The 18,428-nt window shown below is 40.8% G+C and overlaps 2 protein-coding genes across 2 annotated transcripts in view; both read right to left on the bottom strand.

Annotated features, from left to right (window-relative positions):
- The window catches only part of LOC109480031 (DDB1- and CUL4-associated factor 17-like), a 29,370-nt gene extending 19,580 nt beyond the window's left edge, over nt 1-9,790 (bottom strand). The window contains exons 1-8 of the mRNA XM_019782175.1: nt 9,625-9,790; nt 7,815-7,876; nt 7,341-7,382; nt 6,616-6,712; nt 5,210-5,346; nt 4,303-4,381; nt 3,508-3,597; nt 2,798-2,905 (exon numbers count right to left, since the gene is read on the bottom strand). Coding sequence (XP_019637734.1) covers nt 2,798-2,905; nt 3,508-3,597; nt 4,303-4,381; nt 5,210-5,346; nt 6,616-6,712; nt 7,341-7,382; nt 7,815-7,876; nt 9,625-9,744 — 735 coding nt within the window. The 5' untranslated portion in view covers nt 9,745-9,790. The remainder of the gene's footprint in view (nt 1-2,797; nt 2,906-3,507; nt 3,598-4,302; nt 4,382-5,209; nt 5,347-6,615; nt 6,713-7,340; nt 7,383-7,814; nt 7,877-9,624) is intronic.
- A 2,735-nt stretch (nt 9,791-12,525) lies between these two features.
- Nucleotides 12,526-18,428, bottom strand: part of LOC109480102 (sushi, von Willebrand factor type A, EGF and pentraxin domain-containing protein 1-like) — a 47,828-nt gene continuing 41,925 nt past the window's right edge. The window contains exons 43-44 of the mRNA XM_019782258.1: nt 18,203-18,411; nt 12,526-12,954 (exon numbers count right to left, since the gene is read on the bottom strand). Of these exons, the coding sequence (XP_019637817.1) occupies nt 12,814-12,954; nt 18,203-18,411 (350 nt within the window). The 3' untranslated portion in view covers nt 12,526-12,813. The remainder of the gene's footprint in view (nt 12,955-18,202; nt 18,412-18,428) is intronic.

Below are 18,428 nucleotides of genomic sequence, written 5' to 3'. Positions count from 1 at the left end.
CCGACCGACCCTTTTCCAAGGTGGCCATGGACATCACCGAACTGCCAACATCCAAGCATGGCCACCGCTATTGCCTGGTCGTACAGGATTTCTTCACAAAGTACGTCAACGCCTACCCCCTGAAACGCCAGGACGCCGCGACGGTGGCCAACGTACTTTTCACGGATTTCATCCGTGAACATGGCATCCCCACAAGCCTACATTCCGACCAAGGCCGTCAGTTTGAAGCGGAGACTATGAGATCCCTTTACAAGGCACTGGGCATAGAGAAGACCCGTACAACCGCCTACCACCCACAAGGGGACGGCTTGGTGGAGCGATTCAACAGAACACTGAAAGACATGCTCTCCAAATACGTCTCCACCACCGGTGATGACTGGGATGATCATCTCCCACATGTCCTGCTCGCCTATAACACTTCGGTGCATGCCTCAACAGGCTTCACACCCTTTTTCCTCACCCATGGGAGGGAAGCGAACTTGCCGGCAGATGTGATATTCGGCCCAAACCCGCAGGCATCATCAACCGTCACCTCAATGGCCTACGCCCGGTCCTTGGCGTCCAGCCTCCGGACAGCCTTCAAACAAGTGCGGCAAAACACACGGCAGGCAAGCAACAAACAGAAGTTGGCCTACGACGTCGACGTCTCGCACAAGCCCTATCAGGCTGGCGAACGGGTATGGCTCCACGATCCCACTACCGTACGACAGAAGCTGAAGCCCAAATGGAAGGGGCCTTACACTGTCATAGAGCGGCTCCTCCAAGACGGTGAACCAGGCGTCACGTATCGGATCCAAGACACCAAGGGCCGAAAACAAATAGTCCATTACAATAGGCTAAAAAAATGCCATACCCTACCTCAGCGGGATCATGCTGTGAACTTGCGGGCCGCACCAGCGACGAATCAGCGTGACACCTCCAACCCGCCGTCACCAGCGGCGAATCAGCGTGACGCCTCCAACCCGCCGTCCCAGGGGACTGGTGTGACAACGAGAAGAGGTCGTCGGGTGCGACCACCGTCCCGATACGACGACTTTGTGGCTGTTAGGGACTGACACCGCCCTTCATCCAGCTCCACATGTATTCACCCCTTGATGGACAAGGGTCTTTGCAGGACATATTGCTGCGTTGCGGAGATTCATGGGATTACCCGCAGACACATGACTGTGCAGGACATATTACTGCGTTGCGGACCCATGGGATTACCCGCAGACCAGTCCTTCTGCCAAACTTGACTATTAGTGGGCAGAACTGGACCAACCAGCCTGCAGAACTGAACAGTTCTATACAACTACATATATACCTAACGTTATATATTTTTCTTGTTGTTTCGTTATCCCATTATTGTTATTCGTCATTATATTCTGTAGTTAATTAGTCGTTCCAACAATGTTACATAGTTGATATATTCACCACATTATGTATCGTTAACTTCAGGAGAAGTTAAGTTCTTCTACATAGGGGGGAAGCGTGTAAGGATACAATATACACCCCCACAAACTATTGGACCAGTCCGGTCAGAGGTCACGGACTGCACATGTTCTGACAAGAATACAGTTCATATCCCAGCACTTCTCGCATCTTCATTCCTGGAGTGATTACTTATAAGTTCCAATATCTTCACCAACTGGACACTTATAATATTATATGTTGATGTGTTACATTATAAAGGATTGTTGAGTAGACTGCACATGTACGGTACAGGCGAGTTCCTGTATCTGTTGGTTCTTGTTAAATTGCCCTTAATGACTTTGGATGTTTCACAATTATCATATAATATACAATAACAGACTTGCCAGGAGAGACTCAATATCATTGGACAAAGTAAGAATCTTGCCCATGCAAAACCAGGCTTTTTTGCACAAGGTAGTAAGGCCATCTACATTGTACATGTACATGTACACCAGGGCCTTACAACCATCTATCAACAAAGACGGGGGGTGGGGGGGGAGATGGGGGTGGCACCACAGACTTTCTCACTGGGTAATGTGTGTCATCTGCATAACTGTGATCACAGAAGTGGCGGACTGCTCATTGACAAAGACTGGAGTTGAATAGCAGTGGAAGTTAGGGTGAAGTCCAATTTCAATAAACTGGACAGTGAGTGAGTGAGTGTGCATCAGACACAATGAGAGAAAAGTGAAGTTAGAAAAACAATACATTCTGCAACTTTTTTTATGTACTATGTAGAAACAAATGTTTAAGTTCAAGTCTGTAACCAGTGTACTGATTATCTATTAGCAAGACTTTTCTTTTGTCATGAGGTAAATAATTATGTACAATGAATGAATGAATGAGTGAAACTTTATTTTCGTGTCATGCGCTTTCACGCGCCCAGCCCGTGTGGGCTTATACGACACCGATTCAATAAATCATACATAAACAAAAGAGAATCAAAGGTACAGATAACAGAATCCAAACAAAATATGAACACAAATAAAGGTAGGCTATATAATTTATAATAATGGTGAACAAAGTGAACTCATAACAGATCATAAATGCAAATAAACAAATCTGTACATAATGAACCAAGATCTCACAAAATAAAATTATACAGGTACATAAGATAAATCAAATATAATAAGAGAAAACAAACATGTGCAGAAGTAACAAAAAGTGGAAACTGTTGATGTGTTATGAATACAGGTGTTTTCTTCTTTTCACGTTCGATAAATGAAAGTTGCTAGGTCAGATACACCCTCGTTAAAGAGCCACTTAATTCTCAAATACATGTACAAATATGCTTGTTAGAGTCAAGTTGGGAAAAAAAAAAGAAAAGTGAAGTTGCTGGTCTCACCTTGTCTACGATGTCGTCAAAGCTGAAGCACCTGACTGTGTTTCCCTGGTACATCACTACCAGAACTCCCTGTGAGATCATCGCATCTGTTACATCCTTCCCAAACACCTGAACAGGTGGAAATAATGGTCCTTAGCAATGTTAAAAATGATCTAATTCCTTTCTAGATCATATTGCAGTTTTTCTGTGTGCAACAGTTATATTGAATGAAACTTCATTGCATGTTCATTCCGGGGGGGATAAATGTACGGATGTACAAAGTACAATGTATTAGGGAGTACTACAACTGTTACAAGTAACAGTTACAATATAAGTAATAAAGAAAGGCTAACATCAGGTCTAAGGTATACAATGCTAAAAAAGAAATATATATATAAAGTGGTATCGATCTAAGTTCTAATGGCTTCTTCTCTCTTTTTGAAACATTTTGAAATATACTTAGTAATACATACTTCATTGATGACGTCTATATTTGTACATGATATGACATATTTAAAAGTGTCTTCCTTTGATAATGTTTTACCTTTTTTGTCAAGCTTAATTGAACTCAACAGTGATTTACGTTCGTTATCATATAATATACAGTCAAGCATAAAATGCGATTCATCTTCGCACAGAAAGTCGTTTATCTGATATACACTTACATGTTTGTTGATCTATCTGATATATACACTTACATGTTTGTTGATCTATCTGATATATATACTTACATGTTTGTTGATCTCCAGCATGGCAGTGAACCTGAGTGGAAAGACCTTAAACATGGCCAGCACCATAAGGAGTGGCTGGGGGATTCCTGCCTAAACAAACAAACAAATAAACAAACATATGCTACAGTGGGACATATTTCAAACACCGTCATCACTCAAACTGTGAAAAAAATGATGAAATATGATAGAAGATGTTGAAACGTTAACATTTACTTGCCAATTAAGGCAATTAATGACTTAAGAAAGGAAGTAAAAATGAATAGATAAATGCTAGCTAAGGCCACACCAATTTAATTTCTTGGTTAACGGATTTTTCTAGAAAAATAATGGAGCGGGCGGGCAAAAAATAAATAAATAAAAACAGGCCTAGGCATCCTATCATGGCCCAAAATGGTACGATAGGAGCCATGAAGTCAACACACCAGGCTGGATCAAAATTTAAACAATGAATTTTGAACTTATAATGAAACCATTGCATTGAAAGATGGAATAACTGTAACAACTAGGATGAAAAGGACTGTTTTCAACTGTTCAGAGCAAAATATGAGCATTTTGCAGTTGATTCTGAATTTTTTATTTTTATTGGCAAATCAGAAAAAAAGAAGCGGGTGAATCCGTTGACAAAGAAATTAAATTGGTGTGGTCTAACATGGACTACGGAGGAATATTAGCACCAAGGTTAGAGCATAAGAGGAAGGTATCTTTTCTTTGATAACAGACTTAAATCAATGTGCACAAAGACGTCATTCATTAATCAAATCAAATCAGTGTGGCCTAAGAAGATACTAAACTTACGGCTCGTGCTGCAGCGGTGTGTTTGGTGTGAATAGACCTCACCACAAAGTTCTCCAGAAATGTCCCCCATGCAATGTGTCTGTCATCAACAGAAGAATTATAATGATTATCATCATTCTGAAAAAACTTTGTGCATGAAATGTCTCAAAATGTTCCAAAGCTAACATGAATGTTTTTGCTTGTTCACTTGTTATTTCATTTTGTTTTATTAATAGTCAAACAATCATTAAACTGTACACGGTGGTCAAAATTGGAAGCATGGAGAGTCCAACATATCTCATACATGGCTCAAAATGACCGTAACGGGTTTGTCCAGAATCGTGTCTTAGGGAATTTAAAAAAAGGACCTTGATTTTGAATTATGCGCAAGTGAGTGCGAAGAATGTAAAAAAATGTCGTTTTTCACATTTATGTCAACAAAAACTATAATTAAAATCAGAAATTAAAAAATTCCTAAGACACAATTTTTGATCTTATTCCTAGTCATCGAAAAATATAAAAATCAGGGATTTTGGGTAATATACGTACTACTAGCCAATCTTAAACGGTGTGTGCCTAAAAACATGACTCGGACTGTCACAGACTGGCGCTCCAAATCCCGAAAAAAAGCATCTTTTGGAGCGAGATTTTTAAAAATTAGTAATTTAACATAAACAACTAACATTAAACCTAATTATGTAGACGATAATTTCATTTTATTTTGACGGAATTTACTCTTCAAATAGTTGTTTATTTTCAAGTGGTTTACGGGTAGTCCAAAACAGGCCAAACCTGCATCTTGTAACCCGATACGTTTTCAAACCCCCTTAGCAATGGGAAAGTATGCCGTAGTGACAGACCGCCGTGGTAACCTTGCATTGATGTGATCTTTGGGTCTCCAAAAAAATTTGATCTTTAGTTGTCTCACCTGAACTTGTATCTATGTGACAGGTAGACAGCCTCTAGACACTTCCCTGTGCTGACATCCCATCTCATCAGCCAGTTACTGGCAGTGAGCCCCAGGAGACAGCCTCTGTAACCCTGGTTCTCCATTGGGAGGGTGTTCTGTAGACCAAGAAAATTCAAACTGGTTCTATGGTGTTGAAAGGTCATGGGTTCAAGCCCTGTCTACTGGTCAGGCCACACCAAGTAAATTTTATGGATGACGTCCTTTGGAGACCCTAAATCTTATGCGAGAGGGCGAAAAAAAACAAGAAGGGCCCTAAAAAAACAAGATTCCTAGATTAGAAATGTACTAAGAGACGACAAATGTTCGGACACAAGTTGGATGAGGTGACACAGTGTAACAAGCAAGAAGTCTTTTATTCATCATCAAAACAGCAATAAATCAGGTGGAACAGTGGACAGTGAAAAATTTTCTGTTATTGACAGGATGGTCCCGTCAATAGAAACTTTCTTCGCGTCACAGGCCAAAATCAATGCGCGCGCGGACGTCATCCATAAAATTTACTTGGTGTGGCCTCATACCAAACACTTGGGGAACAATACATATGGAACTTTCTTTCACTCATGAGAAAAAGCAAGGAGGTCCATGGTAAAAGTTATTAATATGGATGGATGGATGGAGGGATGGATGGAGGGATGGATGGATGGAGGGATGGATGGGGGATGGTTGGATGGATGAATGCATGGATGGATGGATGCATGGATGGATGGATGGATGCATAGATGGAGGGATGGATGGATGGATGCATGGATGGAGGGATGGATGGATGGATGCATGCATGCATGCATGGATGGATGGATGGATGGATGGATGGATGGATGGATGGGTGGATGGATGGATGCATGGATGGATGGATGGATGGATGGGTGGATGGATGGATGGATGGATGGGTGGATGGATGGATGGATGGATGGATGGATGGATGGATGGGTGGATGGATGGGTGGATGGATGGATGGATGGATGGGTGGATGGATGGATGGATGGATGGATGGATGGATGGACAGATGGAGGGACAGAGGGATGGATGGATGGATGGATGGATGGATGGAGAGATGGATGGATGGCTGGATGGAAGGAATGATGGAAGGATGGATGGATGGATGGATGGATGGATGGATGGATGGATGGATGGATGGATGGATGGATGGATGGATGGATGGATGGATGGATGGATGGATGGATGGATGGATGGATGGATGGATGGATGGATGGATGGATGGATGGATGGATGGATGGGTGGATGGATGGATGGGTGGATGGACGCATGCATGCATGGATGGATGGATGGAGGGATGGATGGATGAATGGATGAATGAATGGATGGATGGAGGGATGGATGGATGGATAAATGAAACATATTCCTACCAAGCTGGACTGACACATGATGACATCTTCAGTCTTTTCTGCAGCTGAGCAGCTGGGCAGTCGGAATAGCAGCTGTGGTGTGGCATGGAGGCCTAGACTATAGCAACAACATAGCAGTAACATATTATGTTTGTATTTTAAGTATAACATGAACATATACTTAATATACATACAGTCTTTTGCATATACTACATTGCATTTGTATAGATTAGGCCACACCAATTTAATTTGTTGGTTTTCGGATTCGCCTCTTCGTTTTTTTCTGATTTGCAAAAAAAAAAAAAAATTGATTCTTTTCCTGAATCAAGTGAAAAATGCTCATGTTTTGCCCCCAACAGTTGCGGAAAGTCCTTTTCTTCCTAGTTGTTACAGTTTTCCCATCTATCATTGCAGTGGTTTGATTAAAAGTTCAAAATTCAATGTTTAGATTTTAACCCAGCCTTTTGTGTTGACTTCATGGCTCATTTCGTACCATTTAAGCCTATAATAGGATGCCTAGACCTGTTTTTTTTTTTTTTTCGCCCTGTCGCTTCATATTTTTTCTGAAAAAATCCGAGAACCAACAAATTAAATTGGTGTGGCCTTAACATACATTTTTACAATTTTGCCTTTAGTGTTTAACTTGTTCTGCAGGGCTACTAGTACTCAAAACCAGATAATCTGATTCCATGCATTTTAAAAAGATATTTAGTACCTGATTTTATCTGATTCTTTCAGATTCTTACCTTGTATAACAGGTTCGATAGTTATCAAACAACAACCTTCCCCTGTAATAATAATAATATTTAGTGTTATCCACAAGATATCTAATACATTTATTTAGCATTATCATATTATACACTAGTATTAGTTATAACACTACTACGGTTATAACTAATACATAGTACACAGGTACACAGTAACCAAATGGGTTCAAAATATATATTAGTCAATTTTATAGCAATATAAAGTCAATTTTAAGGTCAGTTTTTAATGTATTGAGATGAATCAACCCTTTCCACTGTATACTGATATCTGTCAATGAAGCAAAAATGCAAAACTGTCTCTGGTGGAAACTGGTTATAATAGTTATTATTTGTTTTATATTTCATAGGCTCAGTTATTAGTGGTGACAAATATTACTCTACTCTTCTGTGATAATACTATTACCAAAAGTATTTGATCAAAATACAAAAATACAAAGTATTTATGCCACTTACTCTTCATAAGAGATGGGGTACTTGGATTCCTTGTCCCAAATCCTCCGAAATGTTGAAGTTTTCTGAGAAATCAAAAGATAGCAATCTCAGCTATACACGTGCACAATGTACTAGTATACACGTAATTGCGATCGTGTGGCGTAGCAGCAGAGTGCTTGACTCGGAACCAAGAGGTCCCAGGTTCGAGTCCTGACATGCCACCAATCTTGTGCCCTTGGGAAAGGCACTTAACATGACTTTCCTCACTTCGCTCAGGTGAAAATGGGTACTTAGTATCATTATCATGATTGTGGGAATTAACAGAAAAACCAAACCAAAATACATGTAAACTCTGCTGGACCATATGCAAATCTATATACATGTACATTCTGTACCGACAAAGTGATATGATAATAGTCTGGTCCCTAATTTAATGATCAGTGAGTCTGTAATGCTATTAGTGTATTTTTAAAATGTGAAATATGTTGCATAGTGGCATTTCATCACAAATTCACAATAGTCAGTTATGTTACTTATGTATATAAAGAAGACCTTTATTGTACATATTGGCCAAATACAGACATAACATGCTGAAGGAGTTGGTCCACTGGAGAGAGTTCGGTGATTGGGTGATAAGGCCACACCAAGTAAATTTTATGGATGACGTCCGCGCGCGCATTGATTTTGGCCTGTTCCTAGAAAAAAAAAACAAGAAATTCCGCTTCCTGTAACTATGACCAAAGAGTCACGACAGTGCCGCAAATCGTTAGATTGACGTGAAACCCGTAACGCGAAATGGGTAAATAGCACATGCTTTGTTTCTGCAGGCCTGCAAAAATGTGATGAAAGAAACAGGACAGGACGACAACTGCTGTTCCACCTGATTTATTGCTGTTTTGATGATGAATAAAAGACTTCTTGCTTGTTACACTGTGTCACCTCATTCAATTTGTGTCCTAACATTTTTCGTCTCTTAGTTTATATTTCCAATCTAGGCATCTTGTTTTTAGGGCCCTTCTTGTTGTTTTTTTTTCGCCCTCTCGCATTAGATATAGGGTCTCCAAAGGACGTCATCCATAAAATTTACTTGGTGTAGCCTAATCAGAATATGTATGGACAACAAGGCTAAGTATTTTCTTCGTTTTCAATGACTGGCTTCTTGGTATTTTGTGTCTACGTTTGGAGGCATGACTGTTTTTAACGTTCCTTAGAGAGGTATCTAGTAAGTTATGAAATCAACATTATCACATAAAAACGTATTTAAACTGATGAAGTTATCATCCATCACTTCCAAGTCTTTCATGACAGTTTTTTCCCCAAGTCATTTGTTGCCCCCCCCCCCCTCCTTCTTTTTCCTTGTGGTACCCAGTTCAGTGCCATCCGGGGGAGGTGTGTTCTTCGCATCCTTGCCACATGGCCTAGCCATCTTACTCGCGCCCTGCGTACCAAGGTTCTCCTACGAACTTCCTGGTCGGAGATGTGCTGGTGCCACCTAACCCTCAAGATTGTTCTCAGCCATCTTTGGTCGGCAGTGTCAAGGCTCTTCTCTTGTCTTACTGTCATTTGCCAGGTTTCTGCCCCATAGCGCACTGTTGATATCACGCAGGCATTATAATTTATATATTTGGATTTTTGTTCTGAGTTTGATATGCCTATCCTTCCAAACTTGATTTAGACAGGCGGGCGATCGAAGGGCTTCTGGCTGCCGAAGGGAAACGGCTAGCGGCCCGAGACGAGTCTGGCACCCAGGGTAGGGTTTCCCTGTTTAATTTTGTTACCTGTTTCACACGCTTCCATCCACCCCCCACCCCCATAAATATTATGTCCTTACCTCACACGCAAGCTTCCTCACGATGCCTACACATCGCCGACTGTTGTCCCTCCGGCCGCCCAGCTCCCTTTCCCTTAGTTCAACGCAAACTCCTCCACTTTCTCCACTATATTTAACCATTATAGACACTACAGGCGGGTAACTAGCACTACAAACACGTCAGAAACATCCCGCATCGCACAAAAATTATCTTTGTTTTGGTCGCCATGTTGGGGTCACGGGATCAACGGACTAGTTCACTTAGTACACAGGGGTGTTTACTGTATGTCTAGTTAGGCCACAGCAAGTAATCTTTATGGATGACATAAGCGCGCGCATTAATTTTCGCCTGATTTTGAAAAAAAAACAAAACAAGAATTTTGTTGCCTTCTGACAGTGGTCAACATGCCAAAAATGGGCGAAGATGTCTGTTGCCATGCCGGAAGGTGGATGGCAGAAAACTATGAAGACAGGACACAAGAAAAGGCTCTCAATTAATGTTTTGTTTCTTACTTTGATGCAGTGATATGTGATGTTGGCTGTGTATATGCGATGTTCCCACTGAATAAAAACCATTTGTACAATGATTGAGTCAAAATTTTAAAATGTAGGAACCTTGTTTTTTCGTCCCGCCTTGTTTTTTTTGCCCGACCGCATTAGATTTGGAGTCTGCGGAGAATGTCATCCATATAATTTACTTGCTGTGGCCTTACCCAACAAAACAACACTTGTAACATAAGCGTCAAAATTTGCCTGCCATGTTGCTGTTATTATATGGACAAGGAAATCGAGGTTAAGAACTTACAAAACAACTAAGCTTACGTATGAAAAAGAACAATATTTAGATATGCAAAACTTCAGTCATCGCCGAGCAATGACAAAATTAAGGATTAGTGATCACCAATTACAGATCGGAATCGGTAGGTACAACCAGACTCCCGCAAACAGCAGAATTTGCACTCTATGTAACTATAACCGTATAACTGTACTTAAGGTAGTAGAGGACATTAAGTCTGCATTCAATGTACACAAGGTTACGGTTGCCCTATTCTTAGATCTGCGAAAAGTGTTCGACACTGTAAATCATCAAATATTACTGGGGAAACTACAGAAGATGGGTATGGGTAGTGGAGCAATAAGCTGGTTTAGTTCCTATCTCTCAGATCGCTACCAATGTGTTGATTTACAAAATGAACGCTCTTCGTTGACCCTTGTCACATGTGGGATACCGCAAGGAAGTATCCTTGGCCCACTGCTCTTCTGTTTGTACATGAATGATCTACCACAAGTGTTGGAGAAGTGTAACATCCACATGTACGCCGACGATACAGTAATATATTACTCGGCAAGCACGACAGGTGAATGTGAGGAAATGGTATCTGAGGACATGAAAAGGGCGGCAAACTGGTTCACAGAAAACAGGTTGTCATTACACCCGGACAAAACAAAGTCCATGCTCTTTGGTCTCCCCCAGAAACTACGGCATGTCAAAGAGTCAGTATCTGTAACTGACGGGGTAAACATCTTCAAACAGGTTCCGTCCTTTACTTACCTTGGTGTTACTCTAGACTCCTCTTTACAGTGGGCAGCTCATGCTGAGAAGGTAACAAAGAAACTCCTCGCAGGCCTAAGTGCCCTAAGTCGTGCGAAACCCTTTGTCACCATTGGTATATTACAAACTATGTGCAACACTTTGTTATATTCACATCTGGACTACTGTGCCACTGCCTGGTTGCTAGCGCTACTGAACTGCAACAAGACAAGAACACAGCAACTGAACAGGCTGCTGAACCGTGCTGCCAGAATCATCACCGGCAGAACGTTGCAGGACCGAGTACCTACTGACACTCTATTAACAGAGGCGGGTATTGAAACACTATCACGAAGAGTGGAAGTAAACACACTAGTGACTGTTTTTAAGGTACTAAACAAGAAAATGCCGCCTTACTTGTCTGAAATGTGTAAGTGGATGCCACCCCCAATGTTGAACAGACGGACGAGATTAGCTGTAAACCAGTTAGCAAATTGGGACCCTCACATGCTGGTTGTTCCACCGGCAAACATTAACACATACAAAGGGAGCCTGCAGTACCAGGGTCCAGTGCTGTGGAACCAGCTCACAATAGAACAGAGAAAGCTCCGAACTGTAACGGCCTTCAAAAACTCATTGTAATTATACTGTATTTGTACTGCTGTATGGCTATTATGTGCTATGTACTGTGTTGTTATCATTGTATTGTTTCTGCATTTTTATTGTACCCAGATCTACCTGAAAAACAGGTCAAATGACCTGAGTGTATCTTCTGGTTAAATAAATAAACTGAAACTGAAACTGAAACTGGATGAAGCACACTTTGTTTTAGAATGTGCGGTATATAATGACATCCGGAAATCCTTTATTAGCTCCTTACAGTTAGAAAAGAAATATGCATACTTGCCGAAAATAGAATTGTTCAAACATATTATGACATCCAAGCGCTATGATATAAATGAAAAACTACGTAAATTTGTTCATACATGTTTCAAAAAGAGAGAAGAGATCCTGTAGTTAGATCCTGTAGATGAGAAATATGGGAAAAATTGTCCGCATAAAAATTTTTCGTAATTAGAAACAACTAAAAGATTTCGTTCGGCCCACAAACCACGTGACCGCTCCCCCACATGACCTTCGAACTTTCTCAGTTTGTTCTGTTGTTTGGGGGAGACGGTTCATGTTTTCGGTCCGCTCCGTTTGAATTTCGACCCACCACCGGGATCCCCATCACCACCTTAGCTATAGTGTTAGTATATATACTGGTACGAGGTTAACTGTGGATAAGTTTGATATATGGTTACTAGTACTTGAATGTTCCTTGAACTTACTGAATGGCGTTTTTTTTTCTTTGGAAAGCAATTAAACTTTCCCATTTCAGGCCACTTCTGCGTGTTTTATCTTGATTGATAGATAGATAATTGCACACGAATGTAACAATTGCTTCTTCTATTCTTGTACCCAAGTTATTTAACTTAAGTGCATTTGGCCCGTGTAGGGCGTGAACATGCAATAAAGTTCATTGTCATTGTCATTGTGCTATAATAGCACTATTTTCCGAGTTATCAACTACAGTAACCTAAAACTATGATTCATAGCCACCAATCAGAAAGAAACACTTAAACTCTACAGGCAACGTCGTCTATGGGCAAAGAATGGCGTTTTTTCGTTCATGACCATCACCAATAGTAACAGTAGTGAAGCTTGTGGTTTCTGCTGTCCCCGTCGTCGTACGGATGCGCCCCCTGGCGGCGGTTAGCATTATCGTCATCTTCATCATCCCAGTGGAAGTATTCCTCCCTTACATTCATCCCGGCCACCTGAAAACAATAACGGTTATTCAGGGGTGCCAGAGTATACAGTGCAATTTTACGGAATACAGTGCACTTTTACTAGTATACAGTGCAATTTTACGGAATACAGTGCACTTTTACTAGTATACAGTGCAATTTTACGGAATACAGTGCACTTTTACTAGTATACAGTGCACTTTTACGGAATACAGTGCACTTTTACTAGTATACAGTTCAATCGTATTAGAATACAGTGCAATTTTACTAGTATACAGTGCAATTTTACGGAATACAGTGTAATTTTACTAATGACGTTGAATCACGTGACTTGGACCCGGCTTTCCCTGCTTTTTTTTTCATTTTCAAGATGGCGGACGCCGCTGCTGACTCACATATTTCTGTCTTTTTCGAGCGAATTCGAAATGATCCTTGTGTAGTAACATGCCCTGTGTGTAGTATGTAGTTATTTGACTAAAGGTCTATCCACGAGAACGGTCCAAATTCACTCGAAAAACACAGAAAGATGTGAGTACGCTCTGTCAGCGGCGTCCCTGGCAAGCCGGGCCCAGGCTACGTCATTAGTAAAATTGCACTGTATTCCGTAAAATTGCACTATATACTAATACGATTGCACTGTATTCCGTAAAATTGCACTGTTGCACTGTATACTAGTCAACTTGCACTGCATTCCGTATAATTGCACTGTATACTCTGGCACCCCTGTTATTTGATTTATTGAAATTGCAACAGTGCAATACACGCGGAACACAGGCAGCTGTTGCTGGTGTTGTGTCCCGCACATAGAAACGAATACTGGACAAACAATACTCATTTTCACTTGAGTCTAGTGGGGAAAGTCGTGTAAAGTGCCTTTCCCAAGGGCACAAGATCGGTGGCCTGTCAGGACTCGAACCCGGAACCTCTTGATTCCAAGTTGCGCACGCTGCCGTCGCGCCACACGACCCCACAATAACAGTTATATCGTTGTTTATATCTAAAGTGTCCTAAGTATGTTGATGTACGCAATTCATTAAATACGAAACTATCGTCATATGTACCAGAATTTACATCGATGATTTAAGTAGCAAATTTAAGATAATAATGACCTGTGATACTCATGTATGGTAGATATAGGAATGTATATCAAACAATGTCTAGACATAAGAAATTCCTCCAATATTGTAAAAGTTCATTCACATCCTATATCAGCCACAAACTCCTGTATTAGTTAGTTTAGTCCATAGTTAAGTTTATAGATAAGTTTTGCCATACTTTGTACCATGTACAACTGTTGTGCAATAAAGTTATTACTCCGTGAAGGAGGTCAGGACCTCCGGACGGAGTGTTGTAATCGGCTGATTTTTCATGTTCGCAGTCAAAACACTGGGTTCTCTTTGTGTAATCGGCACGCAATTTGATACGCCGTCTGCGGGCATGCCCGTGTTGATGCACGAATGTGTATTTTTGCCGTTGCTGCTTTCGCGGTCAATGTAATATCGCAGACGCACCCCTACAATTACGAGGCGAATTGGAACGGTCCAGAAAACGCGTTGTTTGGAATAGCGGGGGGGGAGGTAAAAGTTCATGCAGATACGGGGTGGTTTTTATAAGTGGTTCCAGATGTTTTTGCCCATGGTTAAGAGATGCCAAGTTTTTTGGAAGATGTTCGCAGACAGAACGCATTCTGCCGTACGTCGCATATCTGTGTAATTTCGCATGTGGTGTTGCATTATGTCCGGGATGATGCACGTCTTTTTATTTTTACCGTAGCTGTTTTGATATTGGAGTAAATGCATATTTTAGAAACATCCCTACTTTTACAATCCTGTGGAATAGGCCGTAGGTTTAGGCAGTTGTCTGGTAGCAGAGGTACTGTAAGCAGATATCCTGGTTATCTGGCCGACGGTAGTAACACTCGCGGTGATTACGGCAACTCCAGGCGCGCTTAATTAGGTACAGGCACGGTAAGACGGTGGGGCTGACCATGATAGTCCGATCTTTACCTTCGCCAAGAAGGTTATGTTTTCAGAGGCGTTCGTGTATGCGTGTGTGTGTGTGTCTGTGTGTCTGTAAACACGATAACTTGAGAAGGCCTTGATGGATTGTCTTGATACTTGGTAGGTGGGTAGGTCTTAATGAGACCTCAAAATGATTAGATTTTGGGCCCCCTAGCAGCTTGTTACGGTACTGCAGCTGAACTTCCGGTTTTGATATCTCATGATCCAGACATGCCAGGGTGACGAAATTCAGATGGCACGTAGCTCTTGTGCTGGGAAAGAAGTGACGTGAGTTTGGGCCCCCTAGCGGCTTGCTCTGGAACTGCAGGGCTATCTGTTTGAATATATTCAAAAGAGAATAACTCAAGAATCGGTTGACGGATCGTCGTGATTTTTGGTATGCAGGTAGCTTACGTGATGCTTAATATAATTATGTGACAATTATGCAAATATGGATGTAATTTGCATAATTTATGGAGAAATTCTATAAATCAGCTGCATTCCATCATAGGACTATTGAAGCTTGTCGCATTGGTAATTTTGAACGAGATAAACACAGGCAGATATTGATTATGTAAATGAAGACTTAATTTGCATAATTAATGAGAAAATGTTATAATTCTGTAATGATAACTGCCTGGAATTTCATATTTATGGTCTTTGAAAGTACAGTGAAGGTGAACATCATTAAACATAATGTATTCAAATCAGGACCTCATTTGCATAATTTATGAGGAAATGCTAGAATGGCATTGTTTGTTAATATAAGACTGTCTTTTGGTTGAGAATATGATAAACTGATAAAATTCATAAGAAAGAGGATCCTATTTGCACAAGCAGGGGGAATAATCTATCATTTGTCAGCCATAAAGATTAACATCATTTGGCGAAGGTATGAGATCGGGGAGCTCTAGTTATGTGAATGCAAAGATTGTGTGTGTGTAATTAAAATGAACTTCGAACTTGAAGCACAGTATCTTTACACGCCCTGGGAGCAGTAATGGATTTAGCTCTTTGTATGTTTTATGGTTGTGACGCGCCCTCATTGTATTAACCGTTGCCTAATTTAATATAATGTCTGCACAGTAGGTCTGGCGTTGACGCTTGGGATTTTGTTTAAATATGTAAAACTTCACGGAGGATTGTCACCTATGGCTTCTTGTTATTATTATTACTCCGTGAAGGAGGTCAGGACCTCCGGACGGAGTGTTGTAATCGGCTGATTTTTCATGTTCGCAGTCAAAACACTGGGTTCTCTTTGTGTAATCGGCACGCAATTTTATACGCCGTCTGCGGGCATGCCCGTGTTGATGCACGAATGTGTATTTTTGCCGTTGCTGCTTTCGCGGTCAATGTAATATCGCAGACGCACCCCTACAATTACGAGGCGAATTGGAATGGTCCAGAAAAACGCGTTGTTTGGAATAGCAGTGGGGTTCAAAAAAGTTCATGCAGATACGGGGTGGTTTTTATACATGTAAGTGGTTCCAGATGTTTTTGCCCATGGTTAAGAGATGCCAAGCCTTTTGGAAGATGTTCGCAGCCAAAACGCATTCTTCCGTACGTCGCATTTCTGTGTAATTTCGCATGTGGTGTTGCATTATGTCCGGGATGATGCACGTCTTTTTATTTTTACCGTAGCTGTTTTGATATTGGAGTAAATGCTTATTTTCGAAACATCCCCATTTCTTTGAAATGGTTTCGTCCGTTTATGCAACTGTTACTGCGCTAATGACGACCAGTCGCGCTGTCCTGATACACCGCGAATGTGCGAGTGTTCCCTGTAGACAGTCCCGGGAGTCATTTTTTTGCACATTCCAGGAGCCAAACCAAAATACGTTCATGAACCGAGTCCAAAAAACCGAAACGTGAAAATCGGATGATCGGACCTGATGTACATTTCTCTTTCTATAGATTGTACACACAATACACACATCTTTAGATAATCTGGCCATGGCAGGTTAAAAAAAGTAACCCTGAATCATACTAGATTAGCGTAAATGCATGTTAATGCGTTCAAAACAAGAAAAAATTGTTTCCGGGTATTAATCTCTTGAATCACGGCGCTGAATATTGACGCAAAAATATTTCGGGCATCGCGCGCCCTTCCCGCGTCACGTGTAGGCATCTCGCATCTCTGATTGGTTGTTGCGTCTTAAGATGACTGAGCCGACGCGCGTTTAAACAATTTTTCTTTGTTCGATTTATCACACTTCACAGAGAATTGTCGCCAATGGCTACTTCTTTTTGTTGCAATATATAATACTTCACGGAGAATTGTCACCTATGGCTTCTTGTTTATTATTATTATTATTATTATTATCTAAAGATAGTTTCATCAGGTCGGTTAAGTATAGTATATAGAGGTTTTCTTCTACACAACCAATTATTCCTACCTGCTGACGTCCAATGCACTTTTAAGGGCTTTGAAACCCGGTTTTCAATGTCAATCTTCTAGTCACTTATCTACATACTGAGTTGAAACCACACTATCACAATGTGTATTGACCCTCAAAGAGCAAAAATATCCAAAATTCTGTCAGAAAACGGTTACTGGAAGGGCGCCAGGCTGATATTTAGGGTACCACCCATAAAATAAAGGCCTCATCTTGGGGCTTGTTTCTGCAGTTTTAAATACCTAAAGTATGAAATACTGATAGAAATGTGCTAATGTGAAGCAGTATGTGTCAATATCACAAAGATTGCCTTATTCAGAATATTTCAAGTTTTGCTGCCCTGAAATTGCATTGGATGCCTTTAATGGATGATACCACAGGGGGTATGGGGTTGTCCCACTATAGCCTAACTTAAAACTAACCTAGAACACATATTTTGTTTATTGTTTATTTCAGTTTGCACAAAAAAATGAAACAGTATGTAATGAATATGTACAACCAAATGTGCGGGAGAACCCAAGAAACCTAAGGGTTTATCGAGTGGGTTCTCCTAAAATCCAATTGTTTTTATGACTTCTTTTTACACACGTGTATTGTAAATAAGTGACAACGAAACAAATTAAATCAAAATAGATACAAAATAATATACAGTTAACACGACGAACTAACTAACTATCTAATTTACTAAACGATAAAGTAAGACTATCAAAAACATGTCAAATTGAACAAAAAATTTCCATTAGTCAAATCATAAGTTATTATGCATAAGAGAAAAGGATAAACATAAGAAAACAATATTAACACAAAATTAAATAAACGTAGCATAAGAAAACAAGGAAAACGAAAGCAAATTAAGAAGTGGTAGATGGCACCATTTCTCACCTTCTGACACCCTTGTTTGTAGCGGAAGAGGTAGAAGGGATTGTGGTGGGGTAGAGGGGCGGGGGTGTCGGCGTTACCATCGTTACGGCAACAGTACCGGATGAGGGTGTTATGATCGTACTTCCCATCAGGCAGTTCGCCACTCCGACTGTTTTTATTGTTGATTATAGTGTCTTCATCATCCCAGAACAGTTCACCTCTTTGGAAACCTGGAAAACATACGGTT

The sequence above is a fragment of the Branchiostoma belcheri genome, unplaced genomic scaffold (assembly GCF_001625305.1).
Source record: "Branchiostoma belcheri isolate BF01 breed outbred unplaced genomic scaffold, Haploidv18h27 scaffold5, whole genome shotgun sequence".
Taxonomy (NCBI): Eukaryota; Metazoa; Chordata; class Leptocardii; order Amphioxiformes; family Branchiostomatidae; genus Branchiostoma; species Branchiostoma belcheri.
This window is presented reverse-complemented; position numbering and strand designations above follow the sequence as displayed.